Here is an 18,788-nt window from a genome sequence, read left to right on the forward strand (position 1 = left end):
TTAAGCATTAGGCCTGGGAGAAATACATGAATAACACAAAGAGATGTAACGTTTCCTTACTGGATCACAAAGATTTTTGTGTTTTCTAATTGAATGTATTAAAAATCTCAAAACATGAGATGGCAAGAGATAGAATTGTACTAGTTTCTAGTTTATATCTTACTTTTAATTTGTCAAAGAACATTAGAGAATTAATGATACAAACATCATCTAAACGAACTATGGAGTATGAATACCAAAAAGCAAAGTCAAGCTGCAATTAGCAAAAAAGTACAGCCAAAGTGAATGATCAAAGAAAATCAATCACTAAGGATGTATTTGGTTGAAGGGTATTAGGGCATAACCCAAAGTAATCATAAAAAGAGGAAAGACTGGAATGGGTTAACTGCCAAGAGTGCTCCCAAAACACAGTATATATATCCTTAGTCAAACTGCTCCACCAGTATACAGCATTAAATTGCTAATCAGAGAGCATAAATAGAACTAAAATAATACATTTTATTGACCCCTCTTGGGGGAAAAAAGGAGAAATTATATACATAAAACCAACGTGAAAAGTATATGTATAGTGAAAATAACAGAAAATAAATAAACTAAAATAGGTTCATCTGTTGGTCTGCAAAGTCGGCAGTAATTGTACTCCGTATCTATTGGCCACTAAAGATAACTGTACGTTAACAGCTTATATATTACAGTATATCTGTGGGCTAAAAACTTAAGATACGAGATGTGCACGAAAAGGAAGTAAAGTGCAATAATCTTGCCTAATTGGGTAATGTGCCTGTAGTTGCACATATGAATGTGGTCGAGTGACGATAAATCCCAGCAGATATATTGACCATACTTGCTAGATGGGGGGAGTTCCAAAAGAACGATCGTGCCAAAAGAATAGTAAGGGAACTTATGGGGAAATCTATCAAAAGAGAAATAAGCCTTAATTAAAGCGCTCCATAAGTGCCCCAAATATAAGGCACGTATGGAAGGTGTCTTACTGAAGAGAGAAACTAGTGATATAATTGGTCCGGCCGGGTACCAATACGTGAAGGCAATAGTCTCTCTAAATATTACTCTAAGAACACCTAGGATATCCCCACAGGGAGGAATATATAAATTAGAACAAAAAATATAGTAACAAACTAAATACCAAGTATTAGATGGAAAAGATACTAAAAGCCTATACTAAAATCACTGTGGAGTCTGAATGATTGGTATGAGACTGACTAAAAGTGCGGAAATCTTGATGTAAAGAATTCCTAACTAATTAAATTTTCGAGAGAAAAACGGATGACCTAAATAATGAGACTGTGTTTTGGGAGCACTCTTGGCACTTAACCCATTCCAGTCTTTCCTCTTTCAAGCTGCAAGTTGTATATTTTAACACTGATAATGGCATGGCTCTAGACCAATTAGTAGATGTTCTAATTTTACAAAACACTACATCCAAGGATTTTAAGGTAATCTTAGTGGAGGGGAACATCTTTGGGCATTTGGAAGAGGATAACCATAAACTTTCCTTCACTGAATGGGGGAGAGGTGTCCTATTTCCATTTCTAGCCATTTAGGTTGATGTCTAAATTAAATTTGAGAACAGATGCTGCATTTGTAGCGTGGTAATAGTTTTTACAATCTGGGATCCCTAAACCTCCATTAACTTTAACGTGCGATAATTTAATTAATTTTTTAAATATATTTTTCTATTAGAAAAAGGGCATCTAAATGGATTGTTCTAAAAAAAACAAAGGATTTTAGGAAGAATGGTTATCTTAATGAAATTCAATCTACCTAATCATGAGATTTTTAAATTACACCACCTGTCCATTTTTTGTTTCAGATAGGGCCATATTTTTGCCTGCATCCTAGACAGGTTCTTGCATAGACTGATACCCAAGTATGCAATATGGGAGTCCCTCCGACCAAAACAATGATTGTTCTCCAATTCTACCAAGACAGGCCATGGAATGTGAAATGGCAGTGCCTGGGCCTTATGCAATTTTAACCTGTACCACGACACTTCACCATATTGTTACAATATTAAAAGCAATGATTTAATCAAAGTTTCTGGATTTTTTAATGATGACATAATATCATCTTCAAACATCCTCATTTTATATAAATCTTATTTTTAATTCTGATGCCCTCTATTTTAAAAGTTATTCTAATTATTTCAGACCCCTTTTATCGTTTCACATTGTCCAACAAGTTCAGGTAAGTCATAGAATGGAAACAAAAAGGAAAATAAGTAAAAAAAAAAAATGTCCATTCAATTAGGTTGAGACTCGGGATCTAACTGTACGTGAAAATGTTCAATACTTATAACTTTCATGGACACTACACTGTTACTTTTCTTATTTTGCCAAGTTTTTATTGGGGTTTAGAACAGTACAGAAGATCAGTTCAACATTCCATAAACCGTTTACTGGACATGTTCATGCATTTCACTTGTTCTCTACATCAATCGCATATCAATGGTTTTAGGAGTTGTATATGTTGGTACTTTTCATCTTCACATCAATTCGAAATGAAACCATATCGATTCACAAAGAGAATGTACTTCTTTTAACATTATGTTTATGCGACATATTACTTTGCCTTTATACAAAATTTGTCCAGTATTTAAACAAAAAATAAATAAAAATAAAAAAACCTGGTATGCCGTTACCTTTGTAATCACCATATGTCATTCTTTTCATTATATTGTATCTTAACAGTTCCGTCAGGATGGGAAGGATTTGGACAATGTCGTTGAACATAGTGAAAATTTTTCAAATGCTTACCCGATGTGGCTAGGAAACTTCTTCGCTTCCCTCATTGTATATGATCCTGACTATGCAAAGGCCATTTTGTCAAGGCAAGGTAAGAACGAGCAATGCCTTCTCCTAATATTATATATAATATTACTCCTAACAGTGCAGATAGAAGAATCACTGTTGTACATCTCAAGATGGACTTCGATAAGTCTGCCTTGGGAGCAGAAACTCTAAGATATCATGTTTCCACAACTATCCCAGAGTTCCGAGCTTGACATTCAAATCATTCAGTCTTCTATCTGCATTTCTCCAGATACTGTTAGCAATGGATGCTGTTTTAAGCACAGCTTGGCACATGTGCTCACAGAGAAACTTCAGCTTCCAGGCCAGAACCCTGTGCCATGCTGATAAGACCCAAAGGTTGACATTGTACAGTCCAGGGCTGGTTTCTGGTCACAGGGTGTTTTGGATCACAACCCACTTATTGGTCATAAAAACAAACAGAGCTGTGTTTAAACAGTGTCCATTGCTCAATGACACCCTGATTGACATTACATTTTACCAATAGCTTAAACTCTGTTCATTTCTGGTCACTACTTCCAAATTTCCCCTGCTACCTCTTGTCTTAAATCCCCATTATATCCTTAAGATTGTAAGCTGTCTAACTAAGCACTTTGTATAAAAGAGCTTCAATGGCTAAATCTCAGCTTACAGGCAGGGCCTTCTTTACTTTTTGTATTGGTCTGTGTATATTGTACGTTCTAACCTTATTGTACAGCACTATGGAATATGTTGTTGCTTTATAAATGCCAGTAACAAATACATAAATTGCTAAGTGTACCTGTAGAAAAGCAGATTGACGTCCAAAACACAATCCCAACCTGTGCTTATCTGCATGGTAGATTGGTAATAATTTTAAACCCACACATGATTTCTTCAGTTTCAGTCCCCAAACAGACTTTACAAAGTCCAACTTGCGATATGCAGGTGATACGAACAGTAATTTCTATACATATTGATAAATAGACAAGCGCTCACTGATTACAGGTAAGGTTTATTGTTCTCTGTTTCTAAAAATAAGATAATTAGACTAACCAACCAAAAATAGCAAAACCAGTATATGTCATGCATTAAAGAAAAACTATAGGGTAACGGCAATTATACTTGAATACCAAGGTTTTAGTTTAGAAAAAACAACTCCTACAGTTGTCCGAACTAATTAACATATTTTGTTTAAAAGAAGAACTCAAGAGAGATTTCAATTATACAAATTATAAATAATGATACAAATAATAGATCAAATTACGCTTATATACATAAAATTCATACACACAGACTGTTGAATACAATCACAGACTGCTCAACACATTCACACACCGACTGCTGAATACATGCACACACCGACACACACACAGACTGCTGAATACCAGCACACACCAACACACACACACACAACTGCTGAATACACACACCGACAGACTGCTGAATACATGCAACCAGTCCGCTGAATAATACACACACACACAAACATACACCAAGACTGCTGAATGCATACACACACCGACACACACACAGACTGCTGAATACCAGCACACACCAACACACACACACACGACTGCTGAATACACACACAGACAGACTGCTGAATACATACACACAGTCCGCTGAATACATGCAACCAGTACGCTGAATAATACACACACACACAAACATACACCAAGACTGCTGAATGCATACACACAATCCGCTGAATACACACACACACAGACTGCTGAATACACACAAACTGCTGAATACATACATACTGCTGAATGCACACACTGTTGAATACACATACAGACAAACTGCTGAATACACAGACAGACTGCTGAATACACAGACAGACTGCTGAATACACAGACAGACTGCTGAGTACACAGACAGACTGCTGAGTACACAGACAGACTGCTGAGTACACAGACAGACTGCTGAGTACACAGACAGACTGCTGAGTACACAGACAGACTGCTGAGTACACAGACAGACTGCTGAGTACACAGACAGACTGCTGAGTACACAGACAGACTGCTGAGTACACAGACAGACTGCTGAGTACACACACAGACTGCTGAGTACACACACAGACTGCTGAGTACACAAAGACATACTGCTGAGTACACACAGGCAGACTGTTGAATACATACACCCAAACACACACAGACTGCTGAATACACGCACACAGTCCACTGAATACACACACACACACATATTGCATTGAGGTGTGCAGTGTATGTGTTTGTGTGTACGAGTGGGAGTGTGTGCGTGAGGGGTGCTGTGTGTGAGGAGTGATGTGTGTGTGTGTAGGGGGTGTTGTGTGTGTGCGAGGGGTGCTGTGTGCGAGGGGTGCTGTGTGCGAGGGGTGCTGTGTGCGAGGGGTGCTGTGTGCGAGGAGGTGCTGTGTGTGAGGGACTGCTGTGTGTGTTGGGGAGGGGTGCTGTGTGTGTGTGTGGGAGGGGTGCTGTGTGTGGGTGGGGAGGGGTGCTGTGTGTGGGAAGGGTGTGGCATTTGAGGGGGGATGCTGCAGGAAGCAAATGTGTGTGTTTTTTGTTTGTTTTTTTAATAATAAATTGTAAAAAAATACATATTAAAATCTTTATCCCCCCTCCCTTCTTCTTACCTTTGGTGAAGGAGGGGGGGGACACAGTCAGCCCTGGTGGTCCTGTGGTGGTAAGTTCTCTGTAGGTTTTGGCTGCAGGTCTCCTGTCCTCCCGCGCGCGGAATGCAGTGTGGAGCATTGCCATGGTAACGTGTGGCAACGCTCCACACAGCCTGCTCGCGGGAGTACAGGAGAGCTGCTTCCCAGATCCCTCCCCTTGCTTCCCGATATGAGAGCAGAGTAGATGCCTGACGTTTTGGGCTGGCAGGTGCCTACTCTGCATTGCTGCCAACCGGCGCCAGTGGCCCCTCTCTCCCCTGACAACCTATGGCCGTGTGCCTACAGAGATGACTCAGCGTACCACCTGTGGGATGTGTACCGTAGGTTCGCCATCACTGCCCTATGGTGTTAAAACCACCACCTATCCCCCCTTGCCTTTCTAAATATAGTAAAATCTTACTTGTAGTCAAGTCTGCAGCTGCTGACTCTGCCCCTGTCTGCCTCTGAAACTGCCTGCTGTCTGCTGACATCATCAGAAGTGGTGCTCTGAACCAATCACAATTCTTCCCCGTAGGATTGCCTGCGACTGTAAAGGAGGCAGATCAGGGGCAGAGCCAGCACAAGTCAAACACAGCCCTGGCCAGTCAGCCTCTCCTCATAGAGATACATTGAATCCATGCATGTCTATGAGGAAAGTTCAGTGTCTCCATGCAGAGGGTGAAGAAACTGAATGTCAGTCACACTGTGCAGAACTGGCCCAAGAAGCACCTCTAGTAGCCATCTGAGAAGTGGCCAGTGGAGGTATCCCTAGGTTGTAATGTGAACACTGCATTTTCTCAGTAAAGACCGTGTTTACAGCAAAAAGCCTGAAGAGAATGATTCTACTCACGAGAACAAATTCAATAAGCTGTCCCTTTAAAATACAAAGCACCTATATATATCTAGCCCCTCTTATATCTCCACACAGATCCATAGGTATGTCCCTTCTCGGTCTCTCCGCTCTGCCCGTGACCACCTCCTGTCCATGGTCCGCACCCGTACGGCCAACTCGGGCTTGCAGGACTTCTCGCGGGCGGCTCCCTTCCTATGGAATAGCCTGCCTACCGCCATCAGACTCTCCCCTAGTCTTGCATCTTTTAAGAAGTGCCTTAAAACCCATCTCTTTAGGAAAGCTTATGGTCTCCAAGACTAACCCTTACCTCACATACCTGTCTCTTGCCCTCTCCTAAAGGGCAGTCCACCTTATTTGATTACAAATTCCTGTCCTAATGTGTTTTACACCCCACCTCCTATAGACTGTAAGCTCCATTGAGCAGGGTCCTCTTCAACCTATTGTTCCTGTAAGTTTATTGGTAATTGTCCTATTTATAGTTAAATCCCCTCTCATAATATTGTAAATCGCTACGGAATCTGTTGGCGCTATATAAATGGCAATGATATTAATTATAATAATATATATATATATATATATATATATATATATATATATATATATATATATATATATATATTATGTGTGTGTTCACATGTAAAATACAAAGCACCTACATATATATGTGTGTTCACAGCTAAAAACAAAGCACCTATATATATATGTGTGTGTGTTCACAGCTAAAATACAAAGCACCTATATATATATGTGTGTTTACAGCTAAAATACAGAACACCTATATATATATATATATATATATATGTGTGTGTGTGTTCACATGTAAAATACAGAACACCGGTTTGTTTTGTTTGGTGATTTAACAAGACCATAAACTTTTTAAATTCCCTATACAATAATTCATACAGATTGCATGTTTCAGAGTTTCTCGTGAAGCTAATTTTATTTAATTGTCATATTGTTTTACAGATCCAAAGGATAATTTTGCATACTACTTTATCACTCCGTGGATTGGTATGTAACTTGATACAAATTACTTTAATGGCATTATTCCAGGAAATATTCCAGGACATTAGCACAACAATACACAGCTTTAATTCTATTAAGAAATTAGATATTGAATGGTTTCTTTGGCAATACAAAAAAGGGCAGGTTTAGGGCATTATGTTATTTAAAAAAAATTAATATGGTGTGTGGGAGCCTGGAGTGTCCTTTTAATAATATAAACCCACCCAGTATAACTAACTGTAACCTAACCTACACAGTGCACCTAACGTGTGTGGGAGCCTGGACTCTGGAGTGTTCCTTTAATAATATAAACCCACCCAGTATAACCAACTGTAACCTAACCTACACAGTGCACCTAATGTGTGTGGGAGCCTGGAGTGTCCCTTTAATAATATAAACCAACCCAGTATAACTAACTGTAACCTAACCTACACAGTGCACCTAACGTGTGTGGGAGCCTGGAGTGTCCTTTTAATAATATAAACCCACCCAGTATAACTGTAACCTAACCTACACAGTGCACCAAACGTGTGTGGGAGCCTGGAGTGTCACTTTAAAAATATAAACTTACCCGGTATAACTAAATGTAACCTAATCTACACAGTGCACCTAACGTGTGTGGGAGCCTGGAATGTCCCTTTAATAATATAAACCCACCCAGTATAGCTCACTGTAACCTTACTTACACAGTGCACCTAACGTGTGTGGGAGCCTGGAGTGTCTCTTTAAAGGGCCACTCTAGTGCCAGGAAAACATACTCGTTTTCCTGGCACTATAGTGCCCTGAGGGTGCCCCCACCCTCAGGGTCCCCCTCCCGCCCAGCTCTGGAAAGGGGAAAAGGGGTAAAACTTACCTTTTTTCCAGCGTTGGGCGGGGAGATCTCTGCCTCCGATCCTCCTCCGTTCCGCCCCGTCGGCTGAATGCGCACGCGCGGCAAGAGCTGCACGCGCATTCAGCCGGTCGCATAGGAAAGCATTTACAATGCTTTCCTATGGACGCTTGCGTGCTCTCACTGTGATTTTCACAGTGAGAATCACGCAAGCGCCTCTAGCGGCTGTCAATGAGACAGCCACTAGAGGATTTGGGGGAAGGCTTAACCCATTAATAAACATAGCAGTTTCTCTTAAACTGCTATGTTTATAAAAAAATTGGTTAACCCTAGCTGGACCTGGCACCCAGACCACGTCATTAAGCTGAAGTGGTCTGGGTGCCTAGAGTGGTCCTTTAATAATATAAACCCACCCAGTATAACTGTAACCTAACCTACACAGCACACCTAACGTGTGTGGGAGCCTGGAGTGTCCCTTTAATAATATAAACCCACCCAGTATAACTAACTGTAACCTAACCTACACAGTGCATCTAACGTGTGTGGGAGCCTGGAGTGTCCCTTTAATAATATAAACCCACCCAATATAACTAACTGTAACCTAACCTACACAGTGCATCTAATGTGTGTGGGAGCCTGGAGTATCCCTTTAATAATATAAACCCACTCAGTATAACTAACTGTAACCTAACCTACACAGTGCATCTAACGTGTGGGAGCCTGGAGTGTCCCTTTAATAATATAAACCCACCCAGTATAACTAACAGTAACCTAACCTACACAGTGCATCTAACGTGTGTGGGAGCCTGGAGTGTCCCTTTAATAATATAAACCCACCCAGTATAACTAACTGTAACCTAACCTACACAGTGCACCTAACGTGTGTGGGAGCCTGGAGTGTCCCTTTAATAATATAAACCCACCCAGTATAACTAACTGTAACCTAACCTACACAGTGCATCTAACGTGTGTGGGAGCCTGGAGTGCCCCTTTAATAATATAAACCCACCCAGCATAACTAACTGTAACCTAACCTACACAGTGCATCTAACGTGTGTGGGAGCCTGGAGTGTCCCTTTAATAATATAAACCCACCCAGTATAACTAACTGTAACCTAACCTACACAGTGCATCTAACGTGTGTGGGAGCCTGGAGTATCCCTTTAATAATATAAACCCACTCAGTATAACTAACTGTAACCTAACCTACACAGTGCATCTAACGTGTGTGGGAGCCTGGAGTGTCCCTTTAATAATATAAACCCACCCAGTATAACTAACTGTAACCTAACCTACACAGTGCATCTAACGTGTGTGGGAGCCTGGAGTGTCCCTTTAATAATATAAACCCACCCAGTATAACTAACTGTAACCTAACCTACACAGTGCACCTAACGTGTGTGGGAGCCTGGAGTGTCCCTTTAATAATATAAACCCACCCAGTATAGCTAACTGTAACCTAACCTACACAGTGCATCTAACGTGTGTGGGAGCCTGGAGTGTCCCTTTAATAATATAAACCCACCCAGTATAGCTAACTGTAACCTAATCTACACAGTGCATCTAACGTGTGTGGAGCCTGGAGTGTCCCTTTAATAATATAAACCCACCCAGTATAACTAACTGTAACCTAACCTACACAGTACACCTAACGTGTGTGGGAGCCTGGAGTGTCCCTTTAATAATATAAACCCACCCAGTATAGCTAACTGTAACCTAATCTACACAGTGCATCTAACGTGTGTGGAGCCTGGAGTGTCCCTTTAATAATATAAACCCACCCAGTATAACTAACTGTAACCTAACCTACACAGTGCACCTAACGTGTGTGGGAGCCTGGAGTGTCCCTTTAATAATATAAACCCACCCAGTATAACGATAACCTAACCTACACAGTGCATCTAACGTGTGTGGGAGTCTGGAGTTTCCATTTAATAATATAAACCCACCCAGTATAACTAACTGTAACCTAACCGACACAGTGCACCTAACGTGTGTGGGAGCCTGGAGTGTCCCTTTAATAATATAAACCCACCCAGTATAACTAACTGTAACCTAACCTACACAGTGCACCTAAAGTGTGTGGGAGCCTGGAGTATCCCTTTAATAATATAAACCCACCCAGTATAACTAACTGTAACCTAACCTACACAGTGCATCTAACGTGTGTGGGAGCCTGGAGTGCCCCTTTAATAATATAAACCCACCCAGTATAACTAACTGTAGCCTAACCTGCACAGTGCATCTAACGTGTGTGGGAGCCTGGAATGTCCCTTTAATAATATAAACCCACCCAGTATAACTGTAACCTAACCTACACAGTGCACCTAACGTGTGTGGGAGCCTGGAGTGTCCATTTAATAATATAAACCCACCCAGTATAACTAACTGTAACCTAACCTACACATTGCACCTAATGTGTGTGGGAGCCTGGAGTGTCCCTTTAATAATATAAACCCACCCAGTATAACTGTAACCTAACCTACACAGTGCACCTAACATGTGTGGGAGCCTGGAGTGTCCCTTTAATAATATAAACCCACCAGGGAGCCTGGAGTGTCTTTTGCATCCATACCTTCCTATTCATCAAAGCTGCTGTGATGAGCAAAATTGTTTCAGTTTAAAACCTAGCCCCTATGCTGTGTTGTTATGTTTACTGAACTTTATAAAGTATAAAAATTACAAATCGGTTTTGCTGCAAAAATACCTCAGTTTTGACAGCTTTACCTTTAAAGAAAAGTGTATGTGGCTTCAGCATGCATTGGAAACTCATCTGATCCCAAAAGAACTAAGTTGTACAAACGTTGTTCTTGTATTAAATAGATTGAATCACAAAATCGTGTATTTTTAGCTAGTGTGCAGTTGAAAGAGATATTAAAGACATAAACCCAACTTCAGCGAGCTCTGGCTAGGGCTGCATAATGAAAATGATTTAACTCCTAAATGGCAGATAATTGAGCAGTGAGACTGCAGGGCATGATCTGTAGACTGTTTCATTGAGCTAAAGTTGTCTTGGTGCTGTAATGATTCGTTAACTCTTATTTTTCTTTAGGTATTTCCATTATTCTGTTTGAGTTCACCATGAAGCATGTTCTTGCTTAAACCCTTTATGATTTCCATGCATTATTAGGGAAGGGTCTCCTGGTTTTGTCTGGACAGAAGTGGTTCCAGCACCGTCGCCTGCTGACCCCTGGTTTTCACTATGATGTACTGAAGCCGTATGTGAAGCTAATGGGGGACTGCACTAAAGTCATGCTGGTAATTCCCGCTGATAACCCCTTCGCCAAACCCCATTTTGGACGTGTTCTTCCTTCTATAAACTACATAGTCTCCTTAAAAAATGTAGAATTCCTTGACATGTCTCACTCAGAGTGTTCTCCATTGTAAGTGAAAAAAAAATGGTTTGATTTCTTACCTGTGGTCTGCCAAACATCACTCCCTGCCTCCACTACTCACTCCGGAGAGCTGGAAGGACTTAGCTGAGGACCTGAATTGGCTTGCTCCTGGTCACATCGAGATGTTGTTTGTTTTCTTATCTAATACACATTGATTTTATTTCTTTACATCTTATTTTAGGGCAAATGGGAGCGATTGGTCCCTGAAAATAAGCCAATTGAGCTTTTTCACTTTGTCAGCCTTATGACCCTGGACACCATCATGAAATGCGCCTTCAGTTATCAAAGCGACTGCCAGAATAACAGGTTTATTGACTGAAAAATCCCACTGTCTGCATACCGCACAATATGTCAACAATTTTATATTTATATCCTAGTGGCACATTCACTAAACAGTGAGTGTCAAATAAAGGACAACTAAGTAACACAATTCAGACAAAAAAATAAATAATGATTTTGAAACAGTTAACATTATTTTTTCTAACCCGTTTTGTTTCCATACATTTCCAATTCTTATTAATAAGAACAATTTTTTTCTAAATTGGCTCACACAGATTATGATCTCTTTAATAGGGGCTTGTTATGATATTAAATTTGCTACTTGGTTGTCAACCAACTCTCTGTTAAAGTGGATAAACCCCTTTGTTTGCTTTTAATTTCTGCTGTCAGCCCATTCAGTGGTGGTGGTGTCTCTGATAAATCTGAACATCTTTCTGAAATTAGATTAATTTGTGGTCATTTGGGGGGGGGGGGACATTGAGAGAGAAGTAGAAATACAAAGTGATGTCGTCATGCAATGTTTATTATACAGAGAGCCCACAGATTAAATCACACAATCAGGAACAAGAGACATTCGAAAGGGACAACCTGTTATACAATACTGCTTTTTATGCTGGTGCTCTACGTAAAATAAAAACATTTACCTAAATACTTCTTGTACAACAGAAAGGTTGACATCGTAGTCATTATCCAGGAAGACTGGATATAATAGGTACCATATCAGGACACTTGGGAGGTACTCTTTTAGATCTAATTACAGATACACATTTTTACACTGGAGAGAAGACAATAATTTAAAAAAAAACAGTATATTTACACTAAATAACTATGGCCGACACTGCTTTGTAAAGTAGCAGCTATTAATAGAAGTTACGACACGTCAAAAATAATTTATATGGTAGCTTGCCAAGCTTTAGCATTTTAGTGCTGTCTGTTTGAATATCTGATGATATCAACCTCTTTTCCACAGTGAAAACGCATACATCAAAGCAGTTTACGAGCTGTCATACTTGGTTGATCACAGATTCCGCTGCTTCCCGTATCATAATGACCTTATATACTATCTAAGTCCCCACGGATTGCGCTTTCGAAGAGCACTAAAAGTAGCCCATCAACACACTGGTAATTGGATTACTTAGTTTTTTGCACTTTTTATTGCGTTTGACAAATGATAAAAAATACTACGTTACAGGATGAGTTAAACTGCTGCATTCACAGCTTTCAGACCAAAGTCCAGGTTTGGATCTACTCAAACCAAGGAGAGTCGACACGAAAGAGACCCAAAGTGTATCTGTGAATGGACCCCTTGACTAACATAGATCTCACAACATTGGTGTAATTTATAATATGCCACTAGTGTGGTTCTATAGGTCAGTGTCTATTTTATTAAATACGATGTATCTGGACATCTTACCTTACCTTACATTCTTACCCAACTTAGTAAGGTAACACCGACCCAGCACTAAAACTGCTCATTTTTCACAGATGCTACATCTGGTTACATATTTTGACACTTGACTGTTCATTGGTGTTTTTATTATACATTATAGATTCAAAATATGGGTCTATTTGCTCTCCAACTGGAAATATAGTATATAGGTTGCATTCGAATAACAATTCTGTTCTTGAAATGTATTTATTTATTTATTTTTTTAAATAACTACACTCGATTTCTCGTCAACCAGAGAAAGTAATAAAGCAGAGAAAGGAGTCACTGAAATATGAAAAAGAGTTGGAGAAGATTCAACAAAAGAGACATTTGGATTTTCTTGATATCCTTCTGTGCGCAAAGGTAATCTCTTTCACCTGATAATCCCCATATCAAAGTAAATATAATCTCACATGAATCCTGCTCTGATTCAACACCCTGACTAAAGATACAGAAAGCTGTGATTGAGCTAATTTAAAGTAGGTGGACACAGTATAGTAAATACTGAATAAGCTCTTGGAAATCAAGTGGAAGAAAGAGGTTATTACAGTAAGCATATTGGGACAATAGCTCCCGACTGATTCCTCTTCTGCAACTGTCACTAGTCTAATACTATCCTTACCCTTTGTGTCATTTTACCCCACTCCCTCTAGAATGTAAGCTCATTGAGCAGGGCCCTCAACCCCTCTGTAGCTGTGTGTCCAACTTGTCTGGTTACAACTACATGTCTGTTCGTCCACCCACTGTAAAGCGCTGCGGAATTTGACGGCGCTATATAAATAACATAATAATAATAATAATAATTAGGAGTGATTTTTGAAAACCACTGCAGACAGGGCTGGATTTACCCTCTAGGCCAGTTTCCTCTATGCGCCCAAGCTAGAGCGAGTGGGTATTACTGGGAGGTAGCATGGGACGATCTAACTGGATGAATGCTAGTGGGTGCATGTGAATGACATGTGTATTTGTGTAGAGTGCTAGTGTGTGAATATAGTGGTGTGTTTTTATAGAGTGCCAGTAGGTGCATTCAGGAACACATGTGTGTAATGTTTTAGTGTGCATGCATGAGTATTTAGTGCGAATGTGTGGGTGGGTTTGTTTGTGCATTGTTTCTAATTTCCATCTGCCCCTCTTTATCTCTCCATGTCCCTCTATTCATTTATCTCTACCTCATGTTTTTTCCTCTCCCCCTTTCCCAAATTATGCCATTCTCCCAATAACCCTCCCTTTCTCCGATCATTCCTACTCCAAGTTCCCCACTCCCTTTACTTGTTCACCTCTTCTTTCCCCGATCCTTCACTTGTTCTGCATCTTCTTTCCCCCATTTCTCGCTTGTTGAGATTGTTGCTCTTTCTGAAATCACCTGTCCCACTCTTCCACCCTGCTTCACACAATTGCTCTCCTCTTGTCTTCCCCATCCATCAACTCTAACCCTCTAATCTACTCTTTCAATCACTTGTTCTCCTGTTATTTCCCATCTTCCCCAGTTATTCACTTCTAGTTTTACTTCCTTCCCATTTGTCCCTCTTCTAATCCCCCCCATTGCCCAGTGCTGTAAGAGCTTCAGCAGTAACTGCAGACAGTGAGGTTGTGCGGGTTTCTGACATTGACTTTCTCTGCTCGCTCTCCTGCAGTTCCTGCGGCTGACTGCGGGGAGAGAGGATCTGTTGCTGCAGGTTCCAGATGAGAAGGGGCATGCGGTATTCCCCTTCGTATTTGAGCACTCCTGCTGTACCACCAATTATACAGGGTTTCAGCAGGGCCACCCTACTCTTGTGTGCCTCACTGAGACCTTATGGGAAATCTGGCCCTGACAGCAGATCTAAGTTACTATGCAGGGAGACAAAGATGCTATGGTGCTTGACTGTGTCCCTTTAAAAGTAAAAACAGCCTACTTCAGGGTAAATTATAGCATTTATCCTAATAAATTCAGTCCTAAATATGACATATTTGTCATTCTTAATAAATATTTTAGCGTAAATGAGCTGTGAAGTCTCTGAGAAAATCACTTAAAATCTATCAAATCAGATAAAAATGATTTCAACTACTCTAAATCTGACTTAGAGCCTTCACAAAATGTGTTTTATATACTTATTTTATAATTTTTCAGACCGTTGATTTCTTTCTTTCTTTCTCCAGGATGAGAATGGCCAGGGTCTGTCTGATGAAGACCTGCGAGCAGAGGTGGACACCTTCATGTTTGAAGGACACGATACAACAGCCAGTGGGATCTCCTGGATCTTGTACTGTATGGCCAAGTACCCAGAGCACCAGCAGAAATGTCGAGAGGAGATCAGAGAGGTCCTGGGTGACCGAGATACAGTGGAATGGTGAGAGTCTTCTGGTCTATATTTTAGACATTTGGACCTACATTATTTCAGTCATATTACCAGTTTTTTGACAGGTTGTTTCAAGCAATTACCTCTTAAGATGTGCCATTGTCTATGTAAGAATATAATATTTCTGGTGGACCTATTTCCATTTAATACTTGTGGACAGTGTGTCAATTTAGAATCATTGCTTTTTTTTTTACCTCAGCCTCACTTACGCTGTATTCACACAATGATCAAAGTCAAGAGCATATATTCGTTCTGTTTAAAATTTATGGAAATCCTAAATGTCTAACATTTTCACTGCCTGATCCCTAGTTTCACAATTCTACATGCAGACAGACAATGGCAGAAATTTAGCAAATCATTATAAAGCAAAAAGAAGTCATTTTTGTTTTACACGTAAAATATCACAATTAAGATAACGTGCAAAACAGCATTACTCTGAGTTTAGCAGGTTTGTATTAATTAAGGAACAGAGAGAATATTCACAATTATTAGCACAATAATGAGTAACCCAACAGCATTGGGGTTCAGCAGTCTACACCATGTGGAACCCTTCATCCTTATAACGTCAGTATACCCCCAGGGATTGTCCTCTGGCTTAAAAATGGACAAAGGAAATGTGACTGTGACTCCCATCACTCGCAGCCATGTAAAGGAAGTTACAATATTATTTGGACTGTACTCCTTCTTCAACTTGGTAACTCCTTTAATCTATAATGTGGGTCTTTATCTCTAAGCCTTTGTACCCCTGTACCATTAAAACCCTGCCCTTAACTGGACATTAAAAACTAAACTCTAGTGAACTCTATTAGAAACTCTCTGTTCTGACGTCACCATTGAAATCACATATTCAGTTTAACTCTTTTGCTGCTGGAGGTGTAACGCTACATCCGAGAGCATCGTGATTGGGGCATCAATAGCCAGTTCCAGTCTGGATAATGTCAATTCCGTGCATATTTCTATGCACAGAGGGGAATTTATTGGCTGAGAGCAATTCGCTGACACTCTCCGCCAGTGGTTTGACAGCAGGATTGGCATACGGAGTCTGCAGTTTTTCAGAAGCTGGATGTTGTAAGCCTGCTGCAGAGGAAACCTAGTTAAAAGTTTAAACCATTGTAAAATGGCTTGACCCATTACCAGGAAACAGGGCCTAGGTACTCCTATCATCATAAGGACCACAGTGAGTTGTAGTGGTTATGATGGTTGGAGTACCTCTTTAAAAGAATTTAACCAATTGTATCAGTAAGTTCTTGGCATCAACCAATGACTCTGCCTACTGATTAGACATATATTTTTACTTTTCTTTCCTAATTATCATACCTACAACACTGCCCCCTCCTCCGGTCCTCCATCCCATTTCAAAATAGGCCCACAATATATGCACACTAATTTACTGACACTCGGCTTAATAAATTGCAGAGTAATACAAAATTATGCCCTTTTAGGAATTGACTTGAGAATTAAAAATTGAAACAAAAAATAAAACCTTTGGAACAATTCTCCAAATCATCTGGTTTCTAGCTCTCTCTTGACATAAATTGGAAAATTCCCCTACCAATTCGTCCCATCACATGTAATAATATAATACCGTGTATCTAGAAAGGCTATTTACTAAAGTGGGAATAGACCAGAAGATTGCCTATTTAAAAATAAAATAGCCATATTAAAAACGTTTGGCGTTGAAGAATTTAGCTAATTCAGCAGTTTTGACTTGAATTTTGTAATGAAGAATTTGACATAGATATATAGATTTGATTTTAAAGATTCTCTGTTTTGTGTGTGACAGGGAAGATTTGGGGAAGCTGACTTATACAAACCTATGCATTAAAGAAAGCCTTCGACTCTATCCCCCAGTACCAGGGGTAGCACGACAGCTGGCTCAACCAATCACATTCCATGATGGACGTAGTTTACCAAAAGGTCAGTTGTCAATTACCTTAAAATAAAATAATACTATTTTATATGATTATTTCATTTTTTTTTTATTTTATTGTTGTTATTATCTCACGTCAACACTATGTAGGTACACAGTGCCCTTGATACTTCTTTAACTAATGCAAATTGTGTCATGCCCCGCTTTCTTCCCCCCTCCCCCGTACAGAAGCCTGCACGTAACAATGTATACAGGGCTCCTGAACATCGTCCAAAGTCTTTGCATATGTTGCAGCATTTTGATAGGTTGTTTTTTTCAAACACAGATGCCTGATTGAGTTAAAGTGACTCTATCACCTTAAACTTACCGTTTTCCTATTGTTTCCTTTTGACTTTATCTTTAAGAATCTGTTCTGCTTTTCTTCATATCTGATCTATTTCTCTTTAAGGCAAATTAGGGACTTCTTCGCCTTCTGTATTTTTACTACACTGGGCAATCTTGACAAAGGGTGGAGCCCAAGGCAAGCTTCACCCTTTGTTAGTGGAAAAAGGAAGTGGAGCTTTCCTTAAGCTTGAGTTTAAGGAAAGGAAAAATGCATATAGCAAAGGAGTCCCTACTCTGTCTTATGTTTTAAAGATAAATGGAAGAAATGAAAGAAAAACATTAGAAGAAAGTTAGGTTTGAGGTGACAGAGTCACTTAGGCAACAGTATTTACTGTAAGTAGACAGGGCCGACACTACCACTAGGCAAACAACACAGCAACCTGGAGTACACAGCCACCTATGGCGCAGCCAGTGGCAAAACTACAGGGGTTGCTAAGATCGCGAGTCAGACCCCTTGTCAGGGAGGCAGACAACTGCTCACTTACTATTGCTTACCTGAACGTCAGATGCCTTCTCTGCCAAAACAAGGTGTCCAGGGAGGGCTGAGCATGAACGGTGAGCTCTTCCTCACTGCTCCCTCGTGCGTCCTCTGTGGCGATGCCGGGAGTTGGAATATGATGTTGCTCAGCCCCTGGCATCACTAAATGGTGCATGAGGGAGCAGTGAGGAAGAACAAGAAGATTCATGCAGCCCCAGGGAGATGACGCATGCCAGCTCGCCCAAAGGTAAGTAGGCTGGGTGGGTCTCAAATTTATTTTCAAAAAATCCTATAAATTAAATTAAATTGTAGTGTTTGAGAGAATGTGTATGTGTGTCAAGCTAGTGAGTGTGTCTGTGAGTTGGTGTCAGTGCATGTGTGTGTCTGTCAGTGAGTGTGTCTGTCAGTGCATGTGTGTGCCTGTCAGTGAGTGTGTCTGTCAGTGTGTGTGTGTGTGTGTGTGGCTGTCAGTGTGTGTCAAATGAGTGAGTGTATCGAATAGCTTG

The 18,788-nt window shown here is 40.3% G+C and overlaps 1 protein-coding gene across 1 annotated transcript in view; it reads left to right on the top strand.

Annotated features, from left to right (window-relative positions):
* The window catches only part of LOC134569001 (cytochrome P450 4B1-like), a 48,213-nt gene that overhangs the window by 23,729 nt on the left and 5,696 nt on the right, over positions 1 to 18,788 (top strand). Inside the window, exons 2-9 of the mRNA XM_063427778.1 lie at positions 2,709 to 2,853; positions 7,241 to 7,285; positions 11,239 to 11,366; positions 11,685 to 11,809; positions 12,753 to 12,904; positions 13,468 to 13,574; positions 15,351 to 15,541; positions 17,334 to 17,467. Of these exons, the coding sequence (XP_063283848.1) occupies positions 2,709 to 2,853; positions 7,241 to 7,285; positions 11,239 to 11,366; positions 11,685 to 11,809; positions 12,753 to 12,904; positions 13,468 to 13,574; positions 15,351 to 15,541; positions 17,334 to 17,467 (1,027 nt within the window). The remainder of the gene's footprint in view (positions 1 to 2,708; positions 2,854 to 7,240; positions 7,286 to 11,238; positions 11,367 to 11,684; positions 11,810 to 12,752; positions 12,905 to 13,467; positions 13,575 to 15,350; positions 15,542 to 17,333; positions 17,468 to 18,788) is intronic.

This window comes from Pelobates fuscus, chromosome 7 (genome assembly GCF_036172605.1).
Source record: "Pelobates fuscus isolate aPelFus1 chromosome 7, aPelFus1.pri, whole genome shotgun sequence".
Lineage (NCBI taxonomy): Eukaryota > Metazoa > Chordata > Amphibia > Anura > Pelobatidae > Pelobates > Pelobates fuscus.